General features: G+C 42.1%; 1 protein-coding gene across 1 annotated transcript; it reads right to left on the bottom strand.

Annotated features, from left to right (window-relative positions):
* Positions 1-488: 488 nt before the first annotated feature.
* On the bottom strand, positions 489-25,506 carry cep112 (centrosomal protein 112). The gene is made up of 26 exons (XM_087139253.1): positions 25,390-25,506; positions 24,941-25,175; positions 22,235-22,346; positions 21,519-21,585; positions 18,908-19,025; positions 17,498-17,688; positions 16,190-16,259; positions 15,664-15,745; positions 14,927-15,066; positions 14,164-14,263; positions 13,247-13,365; positions 12,943-13,086; positions 11,174-11,328; positions 10,372-10,501; positions 9,248-9,340; positions 8,445-8,584; positions 7,435-7,678; positions 6,182-6,364; positions 5,794-5,937; positions 4,503-4,589; positions 3,658-3,720; positions 3,279-3,331; positions 2,872-2,968; positions 1,865-1,954; positions 1,368-1,433; positions 489-921 (listed from the first exon to the last, which is right to left on the bottom strand). Exons 2-26 carry the CDS (start codon positions 25,064-25,066, stop codon positions 796-798), a joined length of 2,940 nt encoding a protein of 979 aa, XP_086995379.1. The 5' UTR covers positions 25,067-25,175; positions 25,390-25,506; the 3' UTR covers positions 489-795.
* Positions 25,507-26,847: the final 1,341 nt, after the last annotated feature.

The raw sequence follows: 26,847 nt of genomic DNA on the forward strand, positions 1-26,847 counted from the left end.
AGAACTCAACTATAACGAGCTAAAAAGGGCTTTTTTTCTATTCATGCCAAGATGCGAATTCAAAATGTAGATTGCATCATTCGGAGAAAACAGAGAAAATGAGGGGAACCCTCGTCCTGTATTCGTAGTGGATAAACCCTTGTGCGTGCCAACAATGCATGTAGCCATTGTCTGTAGCCATTCTGTGGCACGCAAAATGGTTTATCCAGGCCTACGAACAAAAAGGCCAGGGTTCCCCTCGTTTTATCAGAATGACGCAATCTACATTCAGAATTTGAATCTTGGCATGAACAGACAAAAAAAACTCTTTCAAATTTGTTATAGTTGAGCTCTGAAGACAACTGACGCTGCATTCGAATTGGATGCTTCCATATTTATATGAACAGATCAAAATCAGAGAAAACACTTTTTCCTTAGAGGTACTCTTTAAGTTATAATAAAATGTTTTCGTGGCAAATCGAGTGTGGACTGTCATTTATTCATTGGCAATTCTGATCTGCATGGATATATGGGTCATTCTAGAAATTAGGGATCCGATTTTTTGGTGTCCCTGTCACATTTGACATATAATTTTATAAGTTCAGAACACATTTTCTAATTTCCATGAGTGACAAATTAATGCAAATTACCTGCCCAACAAATAGTAATAGATTGAAATCAGTTCCAATGACATTTCCATCTCAAATTACACAGGTCAGATGTAACAAGGACATAAAAGTGCCACACTTTCGGACCCCGAATTTATATAATGTCCGATATGACAAAAATATGAGCATATATGTAAGTAGTCATGGATTAGTTCCTAGAGGGTGACCGCACGGTGGCCTTTCTGCTCTTATCGATATCTTCTTGTAGTAACATACTTCTTTGCTGGAGAGCGCTCACTTGGGCCTTGAGCGATTCAATAGTGTCTTCTAGCTCCTGAGGAAGAATAAATAGTATGAAAACTCGACAGGGCTCCTGCAGAAATTTGATGTTTACTTCCATGACTTTTCCAGGACTTAAATGGGACAATTTCCGTGACATTTTGCCGAGAAAAGTTTCCTGCCACAACCACTACTATAGATGGACAAGGAGAAAGCCGTTATATTTGTCATTATTCTGTAATCACATCAAACGAGGCCCATCAAATAACCCTAATATGATCTTGATTTCCACATTTCCATGACTTGCTTTCCTCTGATACCAGGATTCCAGGACACCCTTTTCTTCCCGAGTCTTCCCCACTTTTCCATGATTTTCCGGGACAACTTTTTTTTTCTGGGGGTTTTCAATGACCACAGGAACCCTGATCAAACACTCACGGTCTGAGTTGAAATCTATCGGGAGTTTCTTCCTTTTAAATCTGGTCCATTCAAGGCTCTTACCTGCCGGACATTCAGAGGCATCAGTCCTCTCATTCTGTGTTCGTATTCTTGCTTCAAGTGGGTCATCTAACAGCAAGAACAAAGACGAGACTTGAACAATCCAAAATCCAATGTTGCATCAAAGCCTGATATCCAACTGCTAACGTGATCCACCCCAGTTCATTAAGTGTCTAATTGTCGACCGTTGGTCGATTGTGACCGGTAACTTATACATAAAATACATTCAGGGTACTAGGCAATTAGTTGACAAATGGTCGATGACCAAACTTGGCATTTTGTTTAGACCTTAGTATGAGTCGTATCTTTGTATGGGAACGGTGGAGTCCAGAGCTGAAAAACAGAGTCCATATTTTCCACACTCCAACAGTTTGTTACTTCTGTAACATCAAAGCTAGGAGTTCAAAACTCGCAGTTTGTGGCAATCCACGGTCACCATTTCCACAAATAACATTGGACATATCTTGATGGCCGGAACGAGGATCAAGTTATCTTCATACCCGGTCTTGATGTTGGAAATCCTTCTGCTGTAATTCTCTCTCCACCTGCCTGGTTCGAGTCCTCTGCTTATCGAGGTCTTGGTGCAAAGTCTGACAACAAACGATAAAATTCACTTGCCCAACTGGAATAAGCAAGACCTGGTTACAATATTTTACCACTGGCTGCCTTGTGCTTTTAAAAATGCAGTGCCTACATACAGGCAATTTTCTGGTAACTTTGGTTTCAAAAATCTTCAAAAATTCTTATCTTTTTTGTCTGAATGCCTAAACATCATAGAGTGACTGTCTGGTGGCTACTCTAATCTGACAGACAACATCTATTGATGCCCGAATATTTCAGCCATGCCTGCCGCCTTGTAAAAAGAACCCAGATTGGGTGGTGTTACATAAGTTTCTTTTGTTCCCAAAATTGGCACAGTGTGCGGCTGGTGGCTTTTCAATAGGGGCCAGATTAGCGTGCAGCGGTATTGTATCGCTCATCCCTGGAGCGCTGGAATACTTTTGTCCCCAGTGGTAACCCACTCACGCTGAATGCCACAAACAGTGGTATAATCTTTCAAAACAATGACGGATTTCCTCTGCTATTGACGACTGAAAAAAAGTTGGCAATTCCCAGCAGCTCTGTCTTTTGTTCCAAGTACAGTCTTTTGTAACAAGGCCCAGCTCTTTTGTCCGATTTCAGGCACCCCGGCTATTTAGGTACCTGAAATTGAGCTCCCCGGCAGGATATGGTTCAGCCGCATTCCTGGTAAGCTTTTGTAAGGTTACAAACACACATCAGATGTCGCTGCATTATTGTTTAAATACGTAATAACATGCCCTTTCCGGTGACAAAACAAAATAAATCAAGTGAAAGTACATGAATGACGGTTGTTGAGAAGAAAGTCCTCGTATATGTTTGTCTCACAGTTCAGTTTTAAAACCCAGAGTGTACAAATTTTGCTCATATTAAAGAGATTTACGCACATCCTAACTCAACATGAGCGGGCATTTGATGGATGTCTTACCTTTAGATAGGCAGAGTGCTGTTTCTTCAGGAGTTCCTTCTCGTCTTCCAGCTTGGTGATAGCATCCGACATCTGCCTCTCAAGCTCGTTCCTAGAGCTGTCAGAACATCAACGCAACCGATTAAGTGTCTACTCACGGCATCACAATTATATGCCCATTGGTTTTGTGATATCACGTGATATCATTTGCCTGAGAAAGGCCATATGTCTAATCTATAAAGGCTTTGCGCCGTAGCCATCTTGCAGAGCAGTTCTTTTGTTCCACAGGGAAACCTTTTTAGTGGAACAAAAGCACTGGCCTGCAAGATTGCACCCAAGCAAACCCTCGATAAACAGGTCTTATGATGACAGACGAAATGTTCCAGAGGTTGTGGAGGAAACAGATACGGCAAAAATTAACTACACACCTCAAGGATTCTTGCTGCAACGTTTCTATTCTCTCCGTTAACTGCTTGTTATTCTGCAGAGACAAGAAAATAGCGCAACAAAGTGACCAATCCAGCAGAGGTAGGACTGAATGGAATATTACCCATACTCCAAATCTCTGACGCCTGCATACAACATACACAACTTGACCCCTGCATAGTTAAGTAGCCCAACTGTTTTTATATTGTGCATGACAGTGTGAGAAACAAACCGTGACTGTTTATTGTACCAAGAACTCACTCTTGGAAACGATTTGGTTCTTGAACTGTTTCACATCTGATAGATCCAATCTTTGTTTGCACTGGCTTTATGCACTGTGATATACCTATCCAATCTCATCAATCCACCTGTGGATCTCACCTCAGCTGCTTTGGCTAATCTCTCTGTGTAGTCTGTCTCTATGTCCTTCAGTCTTGCATTGGTCTGAAATGACACAAGGTGAATTATGCAAAATTCGTCTAAATGAAGGGCCTAATCCGAGCATTGATGGCAATAATCCCCCATCCATTCCAAATGATAAGACCGGCACTACTGTGGCCGCATCCATTGCATGCAAAAACCAGAATTCAATTCCTGAGCTTGAGATAGACGTTGACGAAAGACTGCTTTTGCCAGTTAGTTTGCAACTTGATATGAGATTGCATAACATCTGACAGATTTCTGATCAACTATAAATGTAGGTCAGCTCTCCAAAGAGGTTAATCAAACATTTCAAACAAGAATGCTGAAGTAACCACATCCTTTCCCACCCTTAATACCAAGTTGCAGACTGGTTTGGTAGTGAGCTGGTGATTATATTTGAATGGATTCTAACAGCTCACACTTCCACCAGTAACTATCTTTGAAATGTTGAATATATGACAAACCTCTCCCCTTTGTGGTGAGAAAAGCAATCAGATGTAATGAGCATTTTCTTGATGGAATGTTCATTACACTGCCTACCGGTGCCGAGAGGGGCATTACTGCAGTACTTATGATAACAAAATGATCTCTTTATGAAATGGATGTCACTATTCTAAGAATACCAACAAAGAGGATTTCCACTACCGCTACAGACTTTCTCTTGTAGTAGTATTGGTTGATATTTCAGCATGCTGCTACTGATGAAGAGGGAACTACTGTTGTAATAGCTACAACGAGAGTGAAACTCTATGAAACGGGTGTCACTGCCCTAAAATGACCACAGAACGCAGAAACGCAGCTACCTCTTGCAACATTTGTTCCATCTCGGCACTGTGATCTCTTTGTAATCTCAACCGTTGCTGCTCCATCTCTGACTTCAGTTTAGAAACCTTTGAATAAATAAGTTGGACATTTATTGGTAAACACGGTTGCACAGAAACTCACCAGAATATACTCCTGTCACTTTTACTTGGTTGGTTACATTCTCGTTTTGAGGTTCTGATGTCGGTTACATAATAAAATATGAATCATTTTGCCCTTATGAGCCATTCTATAGTCGGGCTGTCAATGAGATATTGTCCCTGCAGTCAGCTGCAGCTGCAGTCAGGCCATGCCCAATAAACCATGCAATAGTCAGACTGTCTCTAGTAGACCATGTTATATCCAAGCTGTGCCTGGTGGGCCGTGCTATAGTCTGGCTATCCCTGGTGGACCATGCTATAGTCTGGCTATCCCTAATGGACCATGCTACAGTGTGGCTATCCCTGGTGGACCATGCAATAGGCTTTCCCTAGTAGACCATGTTATATCCAAGCTGTGCCTGGTGGGCCGTGCTATAGTCTGGCTATCCCTGGTGGACCATGCTATAGTCAGGCTATCCCTAATGGACCATGCTACAGTATGGCTATCCCTGGTGGACCATGCAATAGGCTGTCCCTAGTAGACCATGTAATATCCAAGCTGTGCCTGGTGGGCCATGCTATAGTATGGATATCCCTGGTGGGCCATGCTATAGTCCGGCGATGCCTGATGATGGGCTGTACTATGGTCAGGTTGTCCCAGTATTGTCTTGCGTCTGGTCTTCCTATGATCTAAACAACCGACATCAGGCTGTCCCTGATGACAGGCCATGCCATAGTCCAGTTGGACTTGGTGTTATGTCCCAAGTGTACCTTACTATTGTCAAGCCATTCCATAGTCAACCTGCCTCTGATATCTTGTCCCTGACGGGGCATGCTATAGTGACACTATCCCCATTTTGTCACAGGTGGGCCATACTATAGTCAAATTGTCCCTGACAAGCCATGCTATAGTCAAACTGTCCCTGACAAGCCATGCTATAGTCAAACTGTCCCTGACAAGCCATGCTATAGTCAAACTGTCCCTGACAAGCCATGCTATAGTCAAACTGTCCCTGACAAGCCATGCTATAGTCAAACTGTCCCTGACAAGCCATGCTATAGTCAGGCTCCTCCCCCCAATATTCTGTTCAAGACAAGCTGTCTTACACAGCAAGGTTCTGGCTCATACTGCAATCCAGTTTTCCACACAGAACGAAGAAAGGGATGGAGGAAAGGGTTGGAGGTAACTTACGGCTGTCTCGCTCTCCCGGTGTGCTTTCTGCTTCTCCTCTTCTCGCAGTAATCCCAATTCAACAAGTTGCTGCTTTCGGAGAGAATCACTCTGCATATTTGCCTGTCTCAGCTCACGGACTTGCTGCTCCAGCTCTCTTATTACCTTAGAATCCAATCCACAATGCCAACAGCTCTAGTAAATGAACCTTTTTGTAAATAGAAGAAATCCTAGAAAAATGACCCAAAGAGATGACCTCTCTTTTCCAAACTCCAGTTTCAAGAATCTCGTGGAGCTGCAGAGTGACACCATTGATTGTAAGGAAAATTGCTGATCCTGTGGTGGTTTTCGTAAGAGATGCTCGGTTTCATTTTCAATTCTTCGTCAGGACTGGTATGTGTTTGCCTACCGTGGCATCCTGGTCTTGTCGCTGTACACTCTGATTACGTTCTTCGTCTATCCGGCTTTGCAGCCTGCCTGTGCTGCCTGCCAGGATCCGTTCATGTTCTTGCTGCATCGATTCCTGTTCCATTTGATGCTGTTGTACGAGTTGGCTCATCTTCTCGTTATGCAAGGCCTCCTGCTCAGAAAACTGCAAACAAAAAATGTCCGCATGCTCATTTTGAGTTTTCCAAATGTTAATAAGACTTTAACCCCTTCACGCCGGGATTCTTTTGACCGTGACTGCTGGGCTGTGGTATGCCCTGAATGGAGGGCTTTGTCCAGCAGCAGGCCCCATTGAACCAGCAGCTGCATGGTGAATAGACTGTATGTGTGGTATGCACTAATCCTCACACAAAGCTGCGGCTCTTGCCGTCTCCCGGAGCGAAGGGGTTAATGGAGATGATTCACTGTCGACTGAGTACACGATTCTTCTCCTGCTGCTGTAAATAAAACACTTTTCCTTATAACCTTGGTATTAGGGCCATGCTGAATATCTGAATATTCAATCGATTATTGAATATTCAAATAGTATTTCCCGAATTTGAATATTCGAATACAAACTTCATTTTGTTTCTTCTTTTGTTTAGAATGAGAAAAATTGCACTATAGTGGCTTCTTTCAAGCAGACTCAAAAGAAGAGCGACAGAAATCTTTCAATAATTCAAAAAGTAGAATATTCATTAAAAATTTAAAAGGAATGGATATTTTCCACAGGACAAGAAGCACTGTTGGTCTGTTAAATCTTGCTAATCACGGCTGGAGATACATGTACTCCTAGACATGAGAGGCTTGGATAGTGATTATAACGTACAATTGTCTGTGTTATTGCAACTGATTATACATATGGTTTTTTCATCAACTATCTGCCGGTCGGTAGGATTGAATATTCAGATATTCGATCAAACTGAAGGTTGAATATTCGAATACATGTAGTAAATTATTCAAATTGGCTAAGCCCTAATTGGTACTGCCCAGTCTTATCAAAGAACACTTGCCATTGTTACATTCTATCAGAGAACAAGAGACATCACCTCATCTCATCTAAAAAGACTTAGTATTATCTTGACATATCAAAGAACACTCAATAGTACCCCATCTGACCTCTTTGGCGCACCATACTATTCAAATGAGAAGCATCACTCTTTTAATAGCAACTGGAACTTTCCAACAATGCTGACTTGTTCGACATTGAATTAGAGCAAATCTGTTCCCGTTTACCTGTTTTTCAAAGCGCTTACGCTCTTGGTCTAGTTGCCTGGCATACTCCTTCGCCTGCGTCTGTCGCAGATCTTTGGATTGAAGGAGATCAGCTTCCACTTTCTGCATTTGTGCCTTCATGTCCTCAAACATCCTGCTGGAGTTCTGCTCCACCTGCAGCTTGAACTCTTCCAGCGCCTTCTCGGCTTGCTGCGTTTGCATCTTCCGCAACTCGGCCGACTTCTCTAACTGGTCATCCTTATCCCTAGGTGAACAAGGCATTCGCAGATGTTAACAGGTTTGTAACGTGAAGGTTTTTCTCAAGATTTCCTGAAGATGTTCTCACGTGAATCTGTGACATCCAACTCCAAATCCTGTATTTCCATTCACGTTCCCTGCATTTGTTATTCCAAATGACACAGTTTTCAAATTTCTCTTCAAGGAAATTGATAGGGCTGTGCTGAATATCCAATCGATTTATCGAATATTATTATCTGAATTCAAATACTTGAATTTAAAAGTCATGAAAGGGAAGGGAGAGTTTTCTTTTGTTTTAAATGAGAAAATTGCACTATGGAGACTTGTTTCACACAGATTCTAATGAAAAGCGACAGAGTATAATTCAAAAAAAATTAAATTATTCATTAAAGGAATACAAATTTTCAACAGGCCAAAAAGGTATTGTTCATATCTTAAATCTTGCTAAATCATGACAGGTGATAGTTCTAGATGTGAGAAGCTATTTTATTGATTATAATGTACAATTGTGTGTGTTACTGCAACTGATTTTGTAGCAATGGTTTATTCATACCAGTTGGTATGACCGAATATTTGGATATTCGATCGAATTTCGAGTTGAATAGTCAAATAGTGAATTATTCAAATTGACTCGGCCCAGCAATTGAGATATCAGTGTCTGGCAACCTTTGAAAAAGGTAGACATGGTGTACATGAAGAGCAGTAATTAGCTCATCAGGTAATAGGCAAGACACTTATGGACTGTCGTGTTACGTGACGGAATGGAAGTGTACCTGATTGCTTGTTGAACTTTGAGGATTTTGTTGTGATTGTCTTGTCTTTCTCCTTCCAGCTCCGACCTCAAGCTCAATATCTGCTTCTCGTGAAGATTCTCCTGGTGAAGTTTATCTTGTTTTAGCATAGACTCCAGATCCTTGTGTGAACCCAAAATTTAAATATGACCCAAATACAACGTAATTACTTGTGCCTCTTATCAACTTCAATGCCATCATATTTGCTTGACACCAATAAATACTGGGAATAGAAAGCACTTATTCTTGGCAAATCTAACATTTCAAAACACTCCCTTTCTCTTATTTCAGGATGAGTTACCGTTGTGTACTATTGAAATTCACATTTGTCCGAGGTAAGACCACATTGGCGTGTTGTTCATGGCATCATTCTTATAATTCTAAACGACAGAAAACATGCTCCATTCATTGGCAAAATGACATCAAGAATATGTCAAACAGTTTTCTTGTAAATTGAGCATAGATGACTCTATGCTCCATGCCTCAATGTATTCAACACTAGATCTATCCGCCTTGAGCAGAAGCACCCCCTCATTGGTTGAACAGAGCCAGGTTGGTCGGCAGCGTTCATTTTGTCGGTAGCTACGCAACCATAACGCACGCATTTCACAGTCGTTCGTGAACCAGCAAAATGCAGTTCTGACCAAAGAAGCCTCACTTGCTTGGAAAATTGCGCCCTCTCGTGGTCCAGCTCGGGGCTCATTGTACCTTCTGTGTATCACATGATATTTTGTATAACAAAAAACCGTATCCACGATCGGAGGTATGCATTTATGACTTCCTACCCTGAGTTCTCGCTGTCGGCGATGTTCACTTTCCTGCAGCTGTTGTTTCAGGTCCTGGACGTGTTGCTCCAGCTCACGAATCGTCTCTGCAGACTGAGTCCACAAAGAATCAACGACAAGGACATGATTTAGCTTCATTTTCTTGTGGCAATCTTCCCTCAAAACGGTACAGTCCGTGGGATGGCGTATTTCAGTCCGTGGGATGGCGTATTTCAGTCCGTGGGATGGCGTATTTCAGTCCGTGGGATGGCGTATTTCAGTCCGTGGGATGGCGTATTTCAGTCCGTGGGATGGCGTATTTCAGTCCGTGGGATGGCGTATTTATAAGTCAATGAAGTTATGCAAATAACTTATTTGCAGATTACATATTTTAAGGCAATAACAAGGGCTCCGTTTAAAAGTTGCCAAGGGGGCCTGGTCCTAACACAGAGACAAATTTCTTGGGTAAACGTGTAAAGTAGGGAAGTAAAGAGCAACACACTAGCATTCTGGCAACTTTTTTAGCACACCTACTTATCAACCCCTTCGCACCGGAACCGTTGACAGCTGCGGCTTTGTGTGAGGATCAGTGCATACCACACATACAGTCTATTCACCATGCAGCTGCTGGTTCAATGGGGCCTGCTGCTGGACAAAGCCCTCCATTCAGGGCATACCACAGCCAGCAGTCACGGTCAAAAGAATTACCGGCGCGAAGGGGTTAAAGGTTCACGCTTGTTTTCCATGACCTTTTTTATTGTAGAAGCATTTTCTATAATCTTTTTCATGCTCCATAATTATCGATCTGTATTGGTGAAAAGCACGGTATCCATCAACATCGGTGCTGCGAGTGCTACATCATTAATACTCTACTCATCTGGCTATGAAAATATTCTAAGATTTTCTTGGTTTGAAATGACTAGATACTCTCAATTTTGATGCACCTAGCTACAACCATCTCTGTCCTTGCAGTCTCACATTCAATTTAGGGTTGAGAGAATCAGGCAATCCCATCCAGAGATACGCTCACACCGCATCCCACGGGCTAGACTCAAACCCACACTGTCCATAACTCCCCTGCAGTGTCATCAGCCTGGATATCGCTGGCTGCAATGATCAGTCGTATTGCAGTGGAAAAAGCCTACCTTGGCAGCCGACAGGCTGTGCTCCGTTTTCATGAACTCGATGCTGGCGTCCGTTTTGTTTCTCATCGATCGTAGCTCCATCTCGTGGTCCTCTCTGGCCTGCTCTGTTGCCCTCTCAACTTCTGCATACCTGCATGAAGGTGACGGGCATCAACTTAAGCATGTGTACTTTAACCTTAACACTTGTTGAAAAGGGTAGATTGAGCTGTTTATTATCACTGGCACTTATTTTTCGTCATGTTGCTTTTTACAATGAACAAAATGATACAGGTGGAGACAATGCATTTTAAAGCGTCATAAAAGCCAAAGGCTGAAGATAAGTTTGGTAACTGCACGGAAAGGTGACACAGTTTGAATTCCTCAGACTAAAGACACTGTTGCTATACCTCGTGATTCAGGGCAAGTTTTTGCATAGCGACCACCATCTCTGGAATGGACTGGTTCCTTTGTGCCCTTCTTATCCATTGAAAGCAAAGTATTGATGGAAGGCGTCTCTTATGTAACTAAGCACAACCTTGCCCCGAATGATGACATGTAGCTACAGTGTCTTGAGTATGGAGAATTCAAATTGTTGTGTTCACGTGAAATTAAAGAACTCAGTGTACCAGACTGCATTCAAATGTAACTCACAAAAGGCTCAATTACACCTGCAAATACCTGACTAGAAGGTTCACGGTATTGATTGGTGAGACGACATATCAATGTAATAGCCATTACAGTCTTACTGTGGTCTTTAGAGAGGACGTCAGGGGCACATAATCAATACTTGATATTTTGGACTTTCTTTGATAAAATGTTTCACCTTGTCCTGATGTTCTCCAGTTCGGCATTTACCAGCCTGTTTGTTCTCTCTAAGTCAGCCTTTTCCCGATCCAGTTCTGCCTGGGCAGCGTTCTGATTCTCAGATTCCTGAGTCAATTGTGTGATTCTCTCCTCTAAGTCTCTGATGACTGTGGCCTGTGGTATTCAGATATGCGTATCTCCTTGTCACTATACAAACTCAAATACAGTCTTGGGGCCAAGCTCACGTGTACCCCAATATGCAGAGACATTAAGGGTTGTGTGCATTCAGACGAAAACTGTTTGAGGGCACATGATACCAAATATGCATGAAACTCTAACGTATGCAAGCATCTGCTGTGACTTTCACTTTGTGTTGAGAAAAGGCAAGTTATGCAGAATTCAGCTGGGTAAGGTCTTACACATAGTCCCAATCATGAATCTGCTAAATGGTGACATGCACTGACGAAGCTCATGTCTTTTCTACAAAATGTACAACAAACACCCAACATTCACTGCATCTACATCTTTTAGGCTCTTCCAATCAAAATCAAACAGGAGAATTGGGTGAATTTTTCCCAATTGACCAGATGTTGATCATGCTGTTCACAAGCATCATCCAATCACAGCATCTGTTGAATATCATGTGATATTCCAAACTTTGGACGAACCAAACAAATTCCAATTACGTGCCATCGACCTGCATGTGCGTCCGTCCGGCTGATTTGTCGATAAGCAATACGCAAACCTAACAAGATGCACTGCACGTATTATGCTTGACTGTAACTCCACTGCACGATTCAACAATGGCCATGTACATGTACATACCTATGCAGTCCATGCATCATAGACGGCAAGAAAAAAAAAACCAGTTGTCTCAGAAATCTGAGATAACTTGGGATCAATGCGAACATTTGTAAAGCAAATGCTTTGAGAGCTTGCGTGTTATACACCATTGTACACCAACGCTACTTGCACGTATTGTACATTCCACACAAGTTTGTGTATTTGAAGTTGTATAAGGGGCGGGGCTAACTCAATAGGTCAATTGAGAAAAGTACAAATTAACTAACGAGTACATAAACTAGTCCTTCTATGGAGCACAGAAATTCAACCAAAGAGATTGTACAATTGCTTACCTCAAACTCCTGGCAAAAAACGCTTAACGAATTTACAGGGTTAAAAATGTGATGGATGCAAGTGCGCCCTCACGTGTCCAGCGCATTTTCCAGCGCACATTAGCTATCTCACACAGCCTAGTTGAACTGTTCCATCGTTCCATCATTCTATCTTGCATAATAAGAGCATTATCAGAAAGACTCCAAACAGCTTATTAAGTGCCAGCTAGTGCAACTACCCAGGACTTGGTGAGTGTAATTTAGTGATTATAAGTGTTGTTTTTGCACGTTTTTTTGGGCCAAAAGCCTGACTCTGTTTGTTTGAAATTGAGGTCAACGTGCATTAAGTGCACGCAGGCAATGTACATGTATTTTATACATGAACCGTATGTGTGAACCCAAGTATATTTTGCACATGTTGGATTTTATTATACAGGGTGTCTATTTATAAATGATGAGTGAATAAACAGGATTGCTGTTTGCTGGTCAAGTTCGAGTTGTGTCTCCTATTAGAAGTGGTCCGAACCGGGATTCACCTCCCATCTGTTGGGGTTTACACTTCAACAAAACCCTGGGGCTACGCAAGTAGCGACCATCACAAGAAGATCTCCCATTATACAAGTTATCTGATGATCGTACTGAGAAATACTGACATTTGGTGTGACAAACTTACGTGATGATCCACTTGTTCACTGTATTCTGTTTCCATCTTGTGCAGCCTTGCGTTGGTGTCATCTAAGATTTCCTGTATTGCTCTCGTGTGATGTTTCTGCATTTCAAATTTCTCCTGCTCAAACTCGGTCGTTTTTTCATGGAGCTGAAATGAAATGATCAAACCATGTTCATGACCGTGTGGATGAAGTAAATTCCAAACAAAGGAACACCAATAATCACAAGGCTGCCTTGGAGAAACGTAAATCAAGAGCCATGTGACTGACTCTCAACCAATAGGAGCTAGGCAGAACGTGTTCGTCTACCTTGGTTTCGAATTCATTCTGAGTTGACTGGTCGCTGTGTTCCACCATTTTCTTGAGCTCTGCGATTTGTTGGTCCTTGCTGTCACGTATTATGACCGATTCCTTGACCAAGCTTTGCACTAGCAAAAATACAAATCAAACATTTCTGTGACTGGGCATTACTTGGCAAACTATGAACCAAATGTGAAGTTATTTTGTTTGTTTGAAAGTATATCCATGCAGTTATGCGAGGCTGCATCAAATACTCCAAGAGTTAAGAACTGTTGACTGCTATGATCAACAATATGATAGAGTTCCTGGCTAGCCAAGATCATGTAATAATAATGAACATTTATAAAATGCACTAATCCACCTGAGAAATAGACGCTCATGGCATTACAAAAGTAAATGTAAATTATTGCATTTAAATACAGAAAAAAATAGATCTGTTACAAGCTAACACCGTAAGCAAGGTATTTCTGGAGTGGCGTTTTGAAAGAGCTGAGAGATGTGCTGGACCGGACGTCCAAGGGGAGACTATTGCATAGACACGGAGCAGTAATATGGAAAGATCTGTCTCCCCGGGATGGGTACGGTCTCTGTAATGCCAGAAGATGCCGATTAGCAGACCGGACACCTGAACGACTGGAATTGTGACAGGAGTGTAGACAGATATTGGGGAGAAGTGTAATGGACAGAGTGATACGTAAGCAGCATTAGTTTGTACATGATTCTATATTTGATGGAAAGCGAGTGGAGATGCTTCAAGAGCGGCAGTTATGTATGAGAAGCGTCTGGTTCGTGTAATGTACATTTATCAAGATGGATTACATGTTTTCAAGCTGTGCACCAATTCCCTGAAGCTCACTGGCTTCTTGAACCAAGACTAACTGATATTTCTCCATCTCAGAATTAGAATACTTGCACACAGCTCTGACCTTTTCTCTCCAGTTTCCTGACGGTTGTTTCCATTTCCTTGCTTTTGCTTCGGTAATGGCTCTTCATGTCCTCCATCTCAGAGTTTTTGCGATCAAGAATCTACAGCAGTTTGCAGTTCCATCATAAATTGATATCAAATTTACATATATTTGTATCATCTGTATATGCATGGATTCATCATCTTGAAGTAGACCAAGCTGGGTTCAATTTCCCAGGTAGGATGTGGTCCATACATGCGTCTGAAAACCTCAGAAAAGAGTTCTGAAACATTTGCAACGGCAGACAAGCCTTACCATGCTGAACCCAACAAAGTTATGCATGATTTCAATGGTCCCTGACTTATCGCCGTTCACAAGCATTAGCCAATCACAGCGTCTGTTGAATATCACATGATACCACAAACCTTGGACAAACAATATAAATTCCAAACATGTGCAATCCACTGACAGGTGTGTCCGTCAAGCCTGTTTACTGAAACCCAATAAGCAAACGCAAATCAACACTATGAACTGCACGAGACACAAACAAGTACAATAACTCCAACCGATGTCATTCAACTGCAGACGTGTATGTACACATCAGTCCCTACATTGAGACAAGTTGTCTCCGCAATCGGAGACAACTTCAGATGATACGTTCGTATTGCACTTCCTACATAAGTTTACTGTTCCCAGTTGTCTGAGGTGTGGGGCTAACTCGCAACCAGCAACAGGTCCATTCCATCTGCAAGGAGGCTAATTTTAAACACAGAGCCTTGCATACCTTCTGTATCGCTCCGTCGTGTCTCTGTTGTAATTCTAACTTTTCTTCGTGGTGTTTTGCTTCCATCATCTTTGTTCTCATCTCCAATTCCTTCTCGTGTTGTCTCCTCGGTATCGTCCCTTCTCTGAGAGTGCTATTTGCTGAACAGAACAAACAACGGAAAACAAGTGCTTATTACGGAAGGCAGATTAACCCTCTCCAAGCTACGATGTTTTCCATCTCTCCCCATGACCACTTCCCCGTCAATCACAAACATGAACGACAGACCTGTTACAAACACAGCTTTTGCAGGTAAGAATATCAAAAGGAATTACAGAGACAAAAACTATGACTTGAAAATCAACTGGATGGATTTGAACCTGTGACCACTGGAAAAATACACAGGTGTTCTACCCACTTAGCTTTCTAGTGCATGTATTAATGGAAGTGGACAACTACTGAGCATAAAACAAATTCTTTGGATGCGACACTTTCATCGGATGTAAAAACCAAGGCTAAATTTGAAGAAATGAGAAAGTAATGGACTCTGGCTTGTCTTGTTCTATTTTTGATTTTTGAAGAATCTGGTCCCAACTTGCTTTTTTCTTCATGTGACTTCGCAGTAGTCCATGGACAAGAAAAGGTGCATGGATGCAAGGTTCATATCTAACAGTGGTCAAACACTGGCTACAATGTACGCTGTTTTCTTGTCCTTTGAAGTCGCCGATAAATAGCTAAAAGTACATCACAGAATTTACCTTGAAATGATGTCTTACTGGGAGAACCTGGCCCCATAGTGCCACTGGCGTCGTAAGAAAACATCTCCTGGTGAACATTACTCTGCAAAACATCACAATGGTCGTATGCTTGTCACAAGACAGGTTTAATTCTCCTTTCGTTGCAGGGAAAAATTGATAATGTCCCACCCCAAACAAAACTCCTCATTGTTGTGGCTGAGACTGCAGAGGGCGCTGTTGGCAGAAACACTTAGTTCAGTGACTTCATTTAAAAGTTGCATGGTCCTGGTTGCCGCTCAAATCCGCTCCCTGCATGTCATCTGTCTCTCACACTGCCACAGCGAACTGGTGCCCTGGGTCCCGGTGACCTGCTCACACTTTTATTTCCAGTTGTTTGGCTGTCATTGTAACTGATTAGCTTACTGAGTTATCAGTGCAACTCGACCTACACCCTAAACTCTTCACTCAAGATTCTCTTTCTGTTTAAGGAAAAAATCCCAACTACATTTATTAAGAGCAAAAGGAATGAACCCAATTGCTATCTTACTCGTGTCTTGTGGTAGTCCTCGTCCCCGCCGGCGTTTGCTGAAACCACCTCATTCTCACTTCTTGCTCTCCTGTGTTAAACACCGAGAATACACTGAAGGTTGCACAGCACACTGTCATGCCTAACGCACAGTGTATATGTTACACTCCATACCAATGGATGCCTTGCAATGTTCCATGTAGGCCTGTGCTTTTTACGGGATTTAGTTTAACCAATACCCGTTTCCTTCGTGATGACTGCCCAGTCCTAGTAACTGATTAATTAACCCTCCTATGCACGGATGCATTCTCAACACAGTTGTCCTATCAAAAATCAGTGAAGTGACACGTGATATGTCTGTGTACTGCACACTGGAAGTCGAAGGAATTTTGACTGTTTTCGACTGTTACAGCAAAAGAGGGGGGGGTAGTGAACAGGTGTACTGTGGCTTAAGAAAGATTGCATTTGAATTTGCAGGGGCAAAATGACTTACGTTCATGTACATCCTTTGCCAACGCTCATTCATTTCAATTAATCTGACCATCCATGTAGATGCGAACATTCTCCAGTTAAAGGGAATAAATATGTGCTTGGCTGATCTTCAACATGCTTTAAGACCGGCTCAGGAGAATAGACGTGACTAATACCCGAACCACAAGCTAGAGCATCATCAGGGTTCATTCTCCCGAGCAAAGTCTTAAAACATTAGCTTAAGACCGGCTATGCACAGATTTATTCCCATTCATAAACAGCTTTTTATTCAGAGAGTCAAAAGAAGTCAACGTACAATAGATTTCCAACGATTTTTCTGAAATTTTACTTTCATTTTAACGAACACCCCCGTCCACTTTATGGTATATTCCTTTTGAAAGTTCTCCAATAGAATCCCCTTCAATAAACTTGGCACGAGCGTGGTGCGTCACTTGCACCCAGACTCCTGACCAATCAGACCCAATTAAACCGTCTCGTATCTATGTGCCAGTACGTGATTTACGCAGCGGGAATTATCACTTCTCAGCAGACATTATCAAAATTATCCCGTTGTGCGTCGTTCAATAGAGAGACTGTCTGAGGTATTTTAAATGTCGACTTATTTTTTCCAGAAACTCCAGGGGTTAAAATTGGAACAAAAATGAAGACACAGTTCCCAATGGGGTTTATTATTTTCTTAATTCTGCCTGATTTCGTTTAAAAGTTCACGAAACACATGCAGTAATTCACTTATGATACAGACAATTTCAACCTAACCCTTCAACTTTAGAGCACTTGAAAAATGAAAGTAAAATTGGAAGATCGAGGACTGTTGTGTCCACGAAAAACATGACTCACCGATGAAGCCAGGAGCCTGTGGTACTGTGATATCTCTCTCGTAATGTTGAGGTCGCCGTGGGTTGGGTTGAGGAGCTGGAGCCGTTCTGACTGAGCTCGCTGTAGACCCAGTCAGGGACGTGGAGAGACACTGCACCACTCTCGCTGTGTGCGGGGAACGACGCATGGCGCGGCTCATCAAAGTATATGGACTGCCGTGCAAACAATCAAACGCTCTCAAATGTGTATGCATGCATGTTGGGCAACACTGGGGAAACCAACTTTAACGATTCCACGGTAAAGTACACGGATACAATAGAGGGTCTGCATGGCTGCCATCTTGCAGGCCAGTGCTTTTGTTCCATAGATCATGCACAAAGGAGGTTTCCCTGTGGAACCACAGAACTACGCTGCAAGATGGCTCCCGTGCAAAGCCTCTATAAGTCTACATACATGTTACCAAAGCAGCACAGCATAGGCCTACTGTGCCTCAAGTGTTGTAGAAACTAGCTCTTTCAAGATGTATTTTGCGTTGGGGAGATGTTAATTTATATAACTGGTTTTGCCCTTACCCAACGTATATATTGATAAACACTGTATGCTCAGTGCTTGTCCGAGCGCTAGTTCGCAGTACTCGCTGCTACACCTGACTCGGACTGGCAAGCCGACCACGGCAAGCTCGATGGTCGAGTGGTTAAGAAGTCTGCACTAGTAAGCGGGAGGTTGTGGGTTCGAGTCCCACCCGAGTAAGCTTGTGAATTTTTCCGCAAGCTCTCAGACAAGCACTGAGCATACAGTGTTTATCAATATATACGTTGGGTAAGGGCAAAACCCGTTATATAAATTAAACTAGCTCTTACTGAACAATCACCAGTCAGGAATACTGTGCCATCTCAGCAGGCTGAAACTATTTCTAATGTAAGTTTCAATAGAAAATGCAAGCCTGGCTAAAAACACTTACGACTTGTCATAAATGACTCTGAGGAGGTGCTTATAAATTCATCATTCATACTTCCAATGAGATTTATGAAGTCATGAGGGTTACAGCGAACGTCAGTTACCGTGAGTAAACAACCCTTGTTTCGTCTCAATATTTTCTTTGAACTGGCTTTAATATGTAGCCCTTACCAACCAGCTGTCACATTCACAGACCTATGCTCAGCAAACGTGCACCGTGACCTTTGAAATATTAGGAATGAACTCAAGTTATCAAGGCTAGTACACACCGAATGTTGCAACTTTCTTTATCTTTTTGCAGACTAAACTTTGTTCTGTTTGACCTGGAGAACTGATGAGGGTATGAATGATCATTAACAAATAGTTCCTTTCATGAGGCCTTGCAAAATTTAGAATTAAGAAAATCAGCGGCACATTTACACCAGTTCTCGTCCCCTGGACTGGATGACAGACTCCATGGTTAAAAAATCTTACCATATGGGCAGGCAATGTAGGTAGGGGCCCAGGTTGGGGTCGATGAGCGAATGGGCCCTCGATAAGACCTTTCTGCAGCATGTGAAGCAAGAGGTTGGCATACAAGTTCCTGTTTTTCCTGAGTCAAAGAGATACAGTACAGACATTAGGGCTGAGTCAATTCGAATGATTCATTATTCGAATATTCGACCTTCGATTTAATCGAATAGCCGAATATTCGGCTGTACCGACCAGCAGACTGCTGATGAACAAACCATACACAAAATCTGTTGCAATAACACACACCATTATATATTATGATCGATATAATAGCTTCTCACATCTAGGAGTATCTCCAACCACGATTTAGCAAGATTTAAGAGATGAACAATACTTCTTGCCCCATTGAAAACTTCTATTCCTTTTATACTGTTTAATGAATAATTTACTTTTTAAAAGATAAGATTTCCGATGCTTTTAATTTGCATCTGCTTGAAACAAGCCTCCATAGTGCAATTTTTTTCATATAAAACAAAAAAGTTCCCCTCTTTTCCATGAATTTTGCATTCGAATATTCAAATTCAAAAAATATATTTGAATATTCGACAATCGATCAAATATTCGGTTACTCGGATATTGGGTACAGCCCTAACAGACATCCCATTTTACAGAAAAATCATCGCTTGGTTGTTTGCTCTCACATTTGGGCTGAGTTTGGCCAGCTTGTTCTTGTATGTTCATGGACAGCTCGATTTGTTGTTCATGGATCAGCCGCTCGAATGCCAGATATATAAACCCGTTAACACTGGTAGTTAGTGGCAAGCAACATGCAACATGGCAGAGTGCATGTACCTTTTTTAGGGTTGTTTGGATAAACTTGACTGAATTTTAAATGATTTAAAAAAGAAAATTATTTTCTGTGTTATGGAAAATCATTAATGTTAATTTTGCCAAATTTTTATTGTCTACAGCCTTGTAAGATATCTCGCTATTTCTGGCAGCTGTTCAAAAAAACAAAATCTCACGAGTTTTCCGTGTGTTCCTGTAAAAACCCTGACCAGGAGGAGGGGCGTGATCCTGTTCCGAGAACAATGTTCTGGGCCGTGTTCCCGCCGTTTGAGCTCAAGAACATGAAACCCATGTCAAGCACAGGTCGCCCAAACTCGAACTTGGATATCAACCCTGAGTTGAAGTGCACCCTCACCAACAAAAGAAAGACAGAATGATACGTTTTCCATCCAGGTTCTTGCACATGTAATTTGTCGTACGTACTCAGAGTACTCCGCATCAAACACGCACAAACTTACACGCCTATGTGGTGAGTAGGTACCAAAGGACAGTCAATATCATTTGAAAGCATGCCCTCTTTTGTTCCTGCTTGGAGCGGATAGTCAAATATACATGTAAACATAAAAGTGTTGAGAGTGGTCATTATTTGACTCTGCGAGGCACTGGAAATTGCCAAACTAGTTCAAAGCCAAACCTGCTTTTTGACTTTCTTTGCTATGTGAGCTAATGTCGACCTCGACCATCTACCCAAAATAAACCATATTAAGGCCGGTTCATACTTTGCACGAAAGCAAACACAAAGACAAATTTGTGACGTCAGATCAAAAAGTCGCCCTGAAAATTTGCACAAGTTGAACACATTTTCAACTCGAGTGAAATTTTGCTGCAAATCTTTCGTGACGTCAAGTCTGCCACACTTTCACACTCACCTGTAGCTCAGGAACCAGCCTTTACACATGTTACACATGCATTTGTTTGATCACATTTCAGTCCTTGGAACATGTTGAGGTGTGAGCCATAGTTCAACCATTAGTCCATTGCTTTTGTACAGTACATTCACATTTGAACAAACCTAGTTTAACTCTTTGGTAAAATATCGTCAGTCACATCTGTCACTGCAACTCTCGCAGCGTTCATGGTCAATGACATGATGGTCAATTATTTTCAAGTGAATGAAATCAGCCGCTGATAACCATCGGTGCCTCCATGCGTCAGCGCCTGCAGGGGCCAATTTCATAGAGCTGCTTAAGCACAAAAGTTGCTTAAGTGCGAAAAAACCTTGCTTAATAAACAAAGGTTACCAGCTCAAACTCTATGTGATTGTCATGCTAACCAAAAGACAGGGAAATACCTTTCCAAATCAATATACATCACAAGAAGTTTTGGCTGGTAACCTGATTTGTCAAGCAAGTTTTTTTTCACGCTTAAACAAACGTTTTGCTTGAGCAGTGCTATCAAATTCACCTCGGGTTCCAAATGGCCCAAACCATCCGTCATTTGAGGACACTGGTCAAACTATGGTTAATTATATCGTCCCTCAAAAATGCCCGGTAAGAGCAGCACTCTTGCTGAGGTACATGTGCATGTACACCCCCAGTGATTCATTTATTTCGTGTACAAATATCACAAGGTTGTGCACATCAAGTTGAAAACTGGCCAGGCCTATTCCTTGCCAATCATGGAAGGAAGATGCAAGCAAAAGGAGTCCTTTAGAGGCTCCCATACATCTCCACTACACGCGTATTACAATGACATCATGTAATATTCTTTGGAATTAAACCCCTGAATGTACATGTACAGTCCAGTATGCCTATTCAAGCGTTATGTCCGCCAAGATCATCACCTTGCAGTAGGTCCAGAGCCGGGAGGTTCGCATAGCTTCTTGATCCAATTAGCACACCTCTGCCTCTCTGTAAAATAACACATACCATCACACAAAAATCTTACCTTGGAATTTGAAAAGTCAAAGTTCAGAATCAATCACGTTTACATGATGTAAAGCCGCCTCCGCACTGGCCTTCACGACGGCTTTACCAAAACGATGCTACAATGAAAAACAGATGGTCAAATCTGACCACTGTTTGCACATATGGACTTTCGACACTAGAAAATTTTACCGAAATCATGTGAGAGGTAATTGAACTGTCCTTATAGTGACTCATGAGGGCGATTTGTGTGGCCTTTCTATATTCATCCGAATGTTGTGCTTTCGTTCCTTGGAAGGCACGACACTAACGTCCTTCGTTATTATCTGGGAATGATGCATTTGTAGCATCAATCAAACTTGTATCAAAAATATCTGCCGTGATTGTGACCAAAAGAGGAATGACACACTGGAAACTTGCTACATAATGCGCGGCACCTCGGTGAAACATGCAAAGCACACGTGCTGGTGCTCCTGTGCAGATGACCTCATGCTCAGGCTGGATGGATGCTTTTCAGAGCTGCTTTTATTGACTTGCACTGTCAGCACTGACTGACATACAGTCCACACATGTGACTGGCCTTGCAATAGCATCTATATATCTTGGGGAGGAAAAACTTTAACTTCAAAGGTACCTGATTTTGGAGAGAGGCGCAAAACATGGGGCTTCATTTTCACAAGAGAACGGTCAAACTCATCATCCAACTCTTCACTGGTTGACAAAGAGGTTTCCATTTTTCCTGCTGACTAAAAGTTAAGCAAACAATACAGAGAATAAACTCATAACGGAAAAAAATAGGCTTATGAACATCATAAATTTTTTCGAAGCAGTAGGCCTGATCACTGATCAATGTCAGAAAGTGATGGCAAGTCCTGAAAAGAACATTTAGGCCTACATGGCCTAGGCCTATCACGATTTACACCACTGTTTCCAGACTCTACAGGGAAATGAATGAAATTTCCAGAACAGTCTTCACAGCCTAGGAAATGTGCACTGGGTTTAAGTTTGGATATCTTTCCTTTGCATGAGCCCTCCCTCCCTCCTCCTGAAATAGTGTAGGCCTACACGTATACAAGACTGGCCATAACCAATAACCCCCAGAACAATATCTCTCACTCTATCAAAAACCCATCTATCCAAATCGTACAACCAGCCAAATTCTCGGGTGTCACTTTTGATAGTAAATTAACGTGGACCCAACATATTGACAATATCATCTAAAAATGCAAAAGGAAACTCAGCCGTCTCCGCTGTGTCAGCGGTAACATTTGGGGTGCTGACTGCAAAACCTTATTTCAGTTGTACTCTGCTCTAATCAAACCCATTCTCCAGTACGGATGCGAAGCTCTTAATTCTGCCTCTGCAACTATGAAACAAAAACTAGACGGCATTCAATATCAAGCCCTTCAAATCTGTACTGGGGCTCTTCAAGGCACTCCCCTATTCAAACTTCAACTTGAATGTGGTGACCCCATCTTGACCTTCCTCGTCGATTCCTGAGTGAACTATACGACATCAAAATAAAAAACCATCCCAACCAACAAAAAGACCAAGATAACAAGTAGAAAAACTACTTCGGTGAGAAATGGAATCAAACCACCCATAGAATTCCATTTGAAGCCAGAATTCATAAGTAACCTACTGTTACCTTCACCTTACTTAAACCTTTCCCATATTGGCACTACTACATACCCTGCATTTCTACAGAAATTATCTCCCAAACATCTCACCTCAATTACCCTTATTACAGAGGCGACATCAGTAACGAAATAATCAACACACTTTGGAACAACTCGCTCCAAATTTACACCGATGGTTCACAAAATCCAAACAATAACACTGTCGGATGCAGTCTTCACATTCCTCAACTAAACTACTCTAAGAGTATCAGATTAAACAATGTTTTTTTTTCTTTTTACAGCTTGGTTATTCGCCGTCCTCCTTGCTGTAAAATGGAGAGAGTGTGTCAAATCTCTTCATTCATGTATTTTTAGTGACTGTCTCAGTGCCACACAAGCAATCTCTAATCCCATATCTCACAATAAAATTGTCTCTGAAATCCGACTCATGAATATCCAGCATCAAGGAAACTCTGTCTCTTTTGAATGGGTTCCTGGCCACAGTGGTATTCCCAGTAACGAAAAAGCTGACAGAAAAGTTGTTGGCATTAAACAATCACAAGTCGACTATCAAATTCTGCTCTGGACACTGAAATTAAACGATGTCTGAAAACTGACCTCGTAGAAGAGTGGAAAAAAGTCCTTTCCCGATCTCAATCCGTCTAAACACTTTATTACTAATCCCTCCTGCACCTTCACAAACTGGCAAAAAGATGCCCACCAGAAATCCTTCTTCATAGACTTCGCCTATTTAGTTAGAGGTCGCTTATGAAGAGGTCTGAAAACTTTACTCCACAACATTGGTAAATGCCCAGATAGCCTATGTGACGCTTGCAGCACTACGGATGACGTCGAACATCTCACCCAAACGTAAAACATTCACTTCTCAAAGAAAATCCCTACAAAGGACACTTGGTTTGACAGCCTCTGAAATGACCCTCAAACGTTTACTGGAACAAAACAATTCTGTTACCAAATTCTCCCATACATGTACATCCACAACTGCAATGCTAGCATCTTAACTCCTTTTGTCACTTGTTGATGGCTCCTGATTTTGGACAGATTGCACATGAGCAGGAGAGGGAAGTGTTGATGGTTGGCTGGACAGACACAGTGTTGCGTATCACCACCTCAAGGTGTCGCGGACCTGCGAAGAACCCGGCAGGGCCCGGGCCCTTAAATTGAAAGGTACATGGTCTGACCCTGCAGGGCACCAGCAACACTGCATGTCTGGAGGATCATTGGCACTTCCCCCACTTCTGCCTCCATGCTTTTTACCGATACCTATCATTACCATGTTACTGTCATGACTGTCTTTTCTAACGCTAGTCCTCTCGTCTTTTTCTTGCCTGGTTTTTGATTTGCTAGCTCTCATGCATCCTTGTTATCACTGAGTTTCAGTTGGTTCTCTAGAGTATTGTTATGCTTTCCCGTATTAGCTAATGGCATAAAGGGCACTAGACTGCCGTACATGCCATTCAACCAGCAACAACCTCCTCCTGAAGGTCCGCCCCGCTCCCACGAACTGACGAACATCTTTGATCTGAACGTTCGTGGGAGCGGGGCTCACGTCAGTGGCCATGCGACCATCAAGTACCATTTATTAAGGGAGCCCAACAATTGAAGCGAGAATTGGGCTAGCCTGGGAAGTTTTAGAAGCCAGTTGGTGCACATAAGGAGTTAAATAAATGAAAGTGAAGTGATTTCAAGTTCAACCTTACCACGTTGATGTCTTCTCGAAGTAAACTTTTCAAAGCAGCCGGTCTCGGTTCATTGGTTCCTTGTGTTGATATGTGATGGATATTATAGTTCGACTGGTACCCGCCAGAGGATAACTGAACGTGCATCAAGCCGTGACCGAAAGTTATGGCTGCGGCTAGAAACAAGGAAGCCCTGGCTATAGCGAGCAGTTGCACTAGCCGCAGCCAGTCGATTTGATCCGTAAGCCGTTAGCACCTGGATAGCGAAGGGGGGTTAAATCATGCAATTAATTTTCCTCAGACTCATTTTGTGGGCATCTTTAAACTCTTCTTTAATGTATGAAAGCTGCTTGAATTCGTTCTGGTGTTAATTAAAAAGTGCACTGTTATAAACAATCATAACAGTCAAAGCTTATCAGGACGAGTGAGGGCGCTGTTGCTGTGACATAGTTAGGAAGAGTGCAGCTTACTTGTTTATTGTTCCAATTTGGTCCCCAAATTCAATCTTTGGAAGAACTGAGAAAAAGGTGCTGGCTGGCTTATTGCCTTGTACTTAGTCTACGTAACGCGGCAATAAATTGTCAAAGTTATGGTAATTCGCAACAACACAATATAAAACGTTTAAGTAATATGCAACATGTGCAACATAGCAGTCATATTCGCCCCGCTATGCTATGCGGATTAAAATTAGCATAAAACCAAAATGGTTCAAAAGCACAGATTAAAAAGCACCACAAATGTTGCAAATGAAATTAATTGAAAGAAAAGGGTGCAATTTCAAGGGCTGTGGTAAAATAATTGTACCACACGGCCCAGTAATATTATTGCGAATTTTATGTAGGAATATAAAAAAAACCTTTAGGTTAATCTCCACGAAAACGGCGCATTTTAAAACATTTTTCCTGGCAATCGTGAGGGCGCTGTTGCTGCAGTATAAGACTGACTAGACTCTGCATGTTCATTCTGGGAGCTAACTGCTCAAACCGTAAATCCAAACGTGAGAAAACTTTGGTCACAGGCCTAGTCTACTGCCATGTACTTACGGGCACTCTAGAAAAAACATGTACACACCCAGGTATCTCCTAAAATGTTCCATCGCAACTATTTTTTTTCCTCCATGCTCCACTGTTGCTGTGTTTAAAATCCTCACTTCTGGATAGATTTATTGGAACAACACTAGGTCGACGCTTTCACGCGCGCATGACGTGCGCGCATGAAATGGGTGGCACATGTAGTTAGTTAACCGCAAGGCTTTTACGACGCCTCCTTGGCAAACTTCCATGGACGGCACTCGCCCATCTCAGCAGCGACCCTGGGAATGGTGGGGGCGAACGAAGTTGCTGCCCGAGGGGTTCGTCTCCTGAGACAGACGCTCAGAAACCACAAGCCTCGATAGCCGACAAAGATCCATTGCAGTGTAAAGTCCATCATTATTCTTCCTTGAGGCTAATGTTGAAAAAACATAATTAGCGTAGCGTTCGCGGTTTTGAAAAAAAAAAGAGGAGGCAGGGATTTATTATTGTTTTTCTAGATAGCCGCTTTTCCGTATTAAAGGTGTTTCCATTGTTAAAGGCACAAAAATTCAGTTCATCGAGCACAGACGTTATGATTGTCATCAACAGTGAAACCATCCCCTGCTATGATGCGTACAACCGCTTCGCTAAGATACTAACAAACAAGGGTTCTTTTGAGTCGTTGACGGATCTATACGTGAGGCTCTGCAAATTTTCCGACTTTCTAGAATTCTAAGAAAGACTCTACTGCACGTATCCTCTTACAATTCCCCAGCACATAGCTGACAAGATTGATCAATTCGACTGAGTCATGTATTAGAACTGATCGTTCCAATGTCAGTTCTTGTTCATTCGACCTGAAATGGTATTAAAAGGCCAGGGTGCCACTGTCAAAACACCCATAACGGCATCCAT

This window comes from Acanthaster planci, linkage group LG07, assembly GCF_054643075.1.
Source record: "Acanthaster planci isolate LZ-2023a linkage group LG07, COTS_SCS, whole genome shotgun sequence".
Lineage (NCBI taxonomy): Eukaryota > Metazoa > Echinodermata > Asteroidea > Valvatida > Acanthasteridae > Acanthaster > Acanthaster planci.

Bases quoted from the DNA above. Each gene is read 5' to 3' on its own strand.
- cep112 (XM_087139253.1), bottom strand. From the start codon at position 25,066: ATGCACGTTCAGTTATCCTCTGGCGGGTACCAGTCGAACTATAATATC. The intron at 13,366-14,163 runs GTCAGAGCTGTG...TATTTTTGCTAG, and splicing joins CAGGAAACTGGAGAGAAAAG to TGCAAAGCTTGGTCAAGGAA. The intron at 3,721-4,502 runs GTAGCTGCGTTT...GTGTCATTTCAG, and splicing joins TGGAACAAATGTTGCAAGAG to ACCAATGCAAGACTGAAGGA.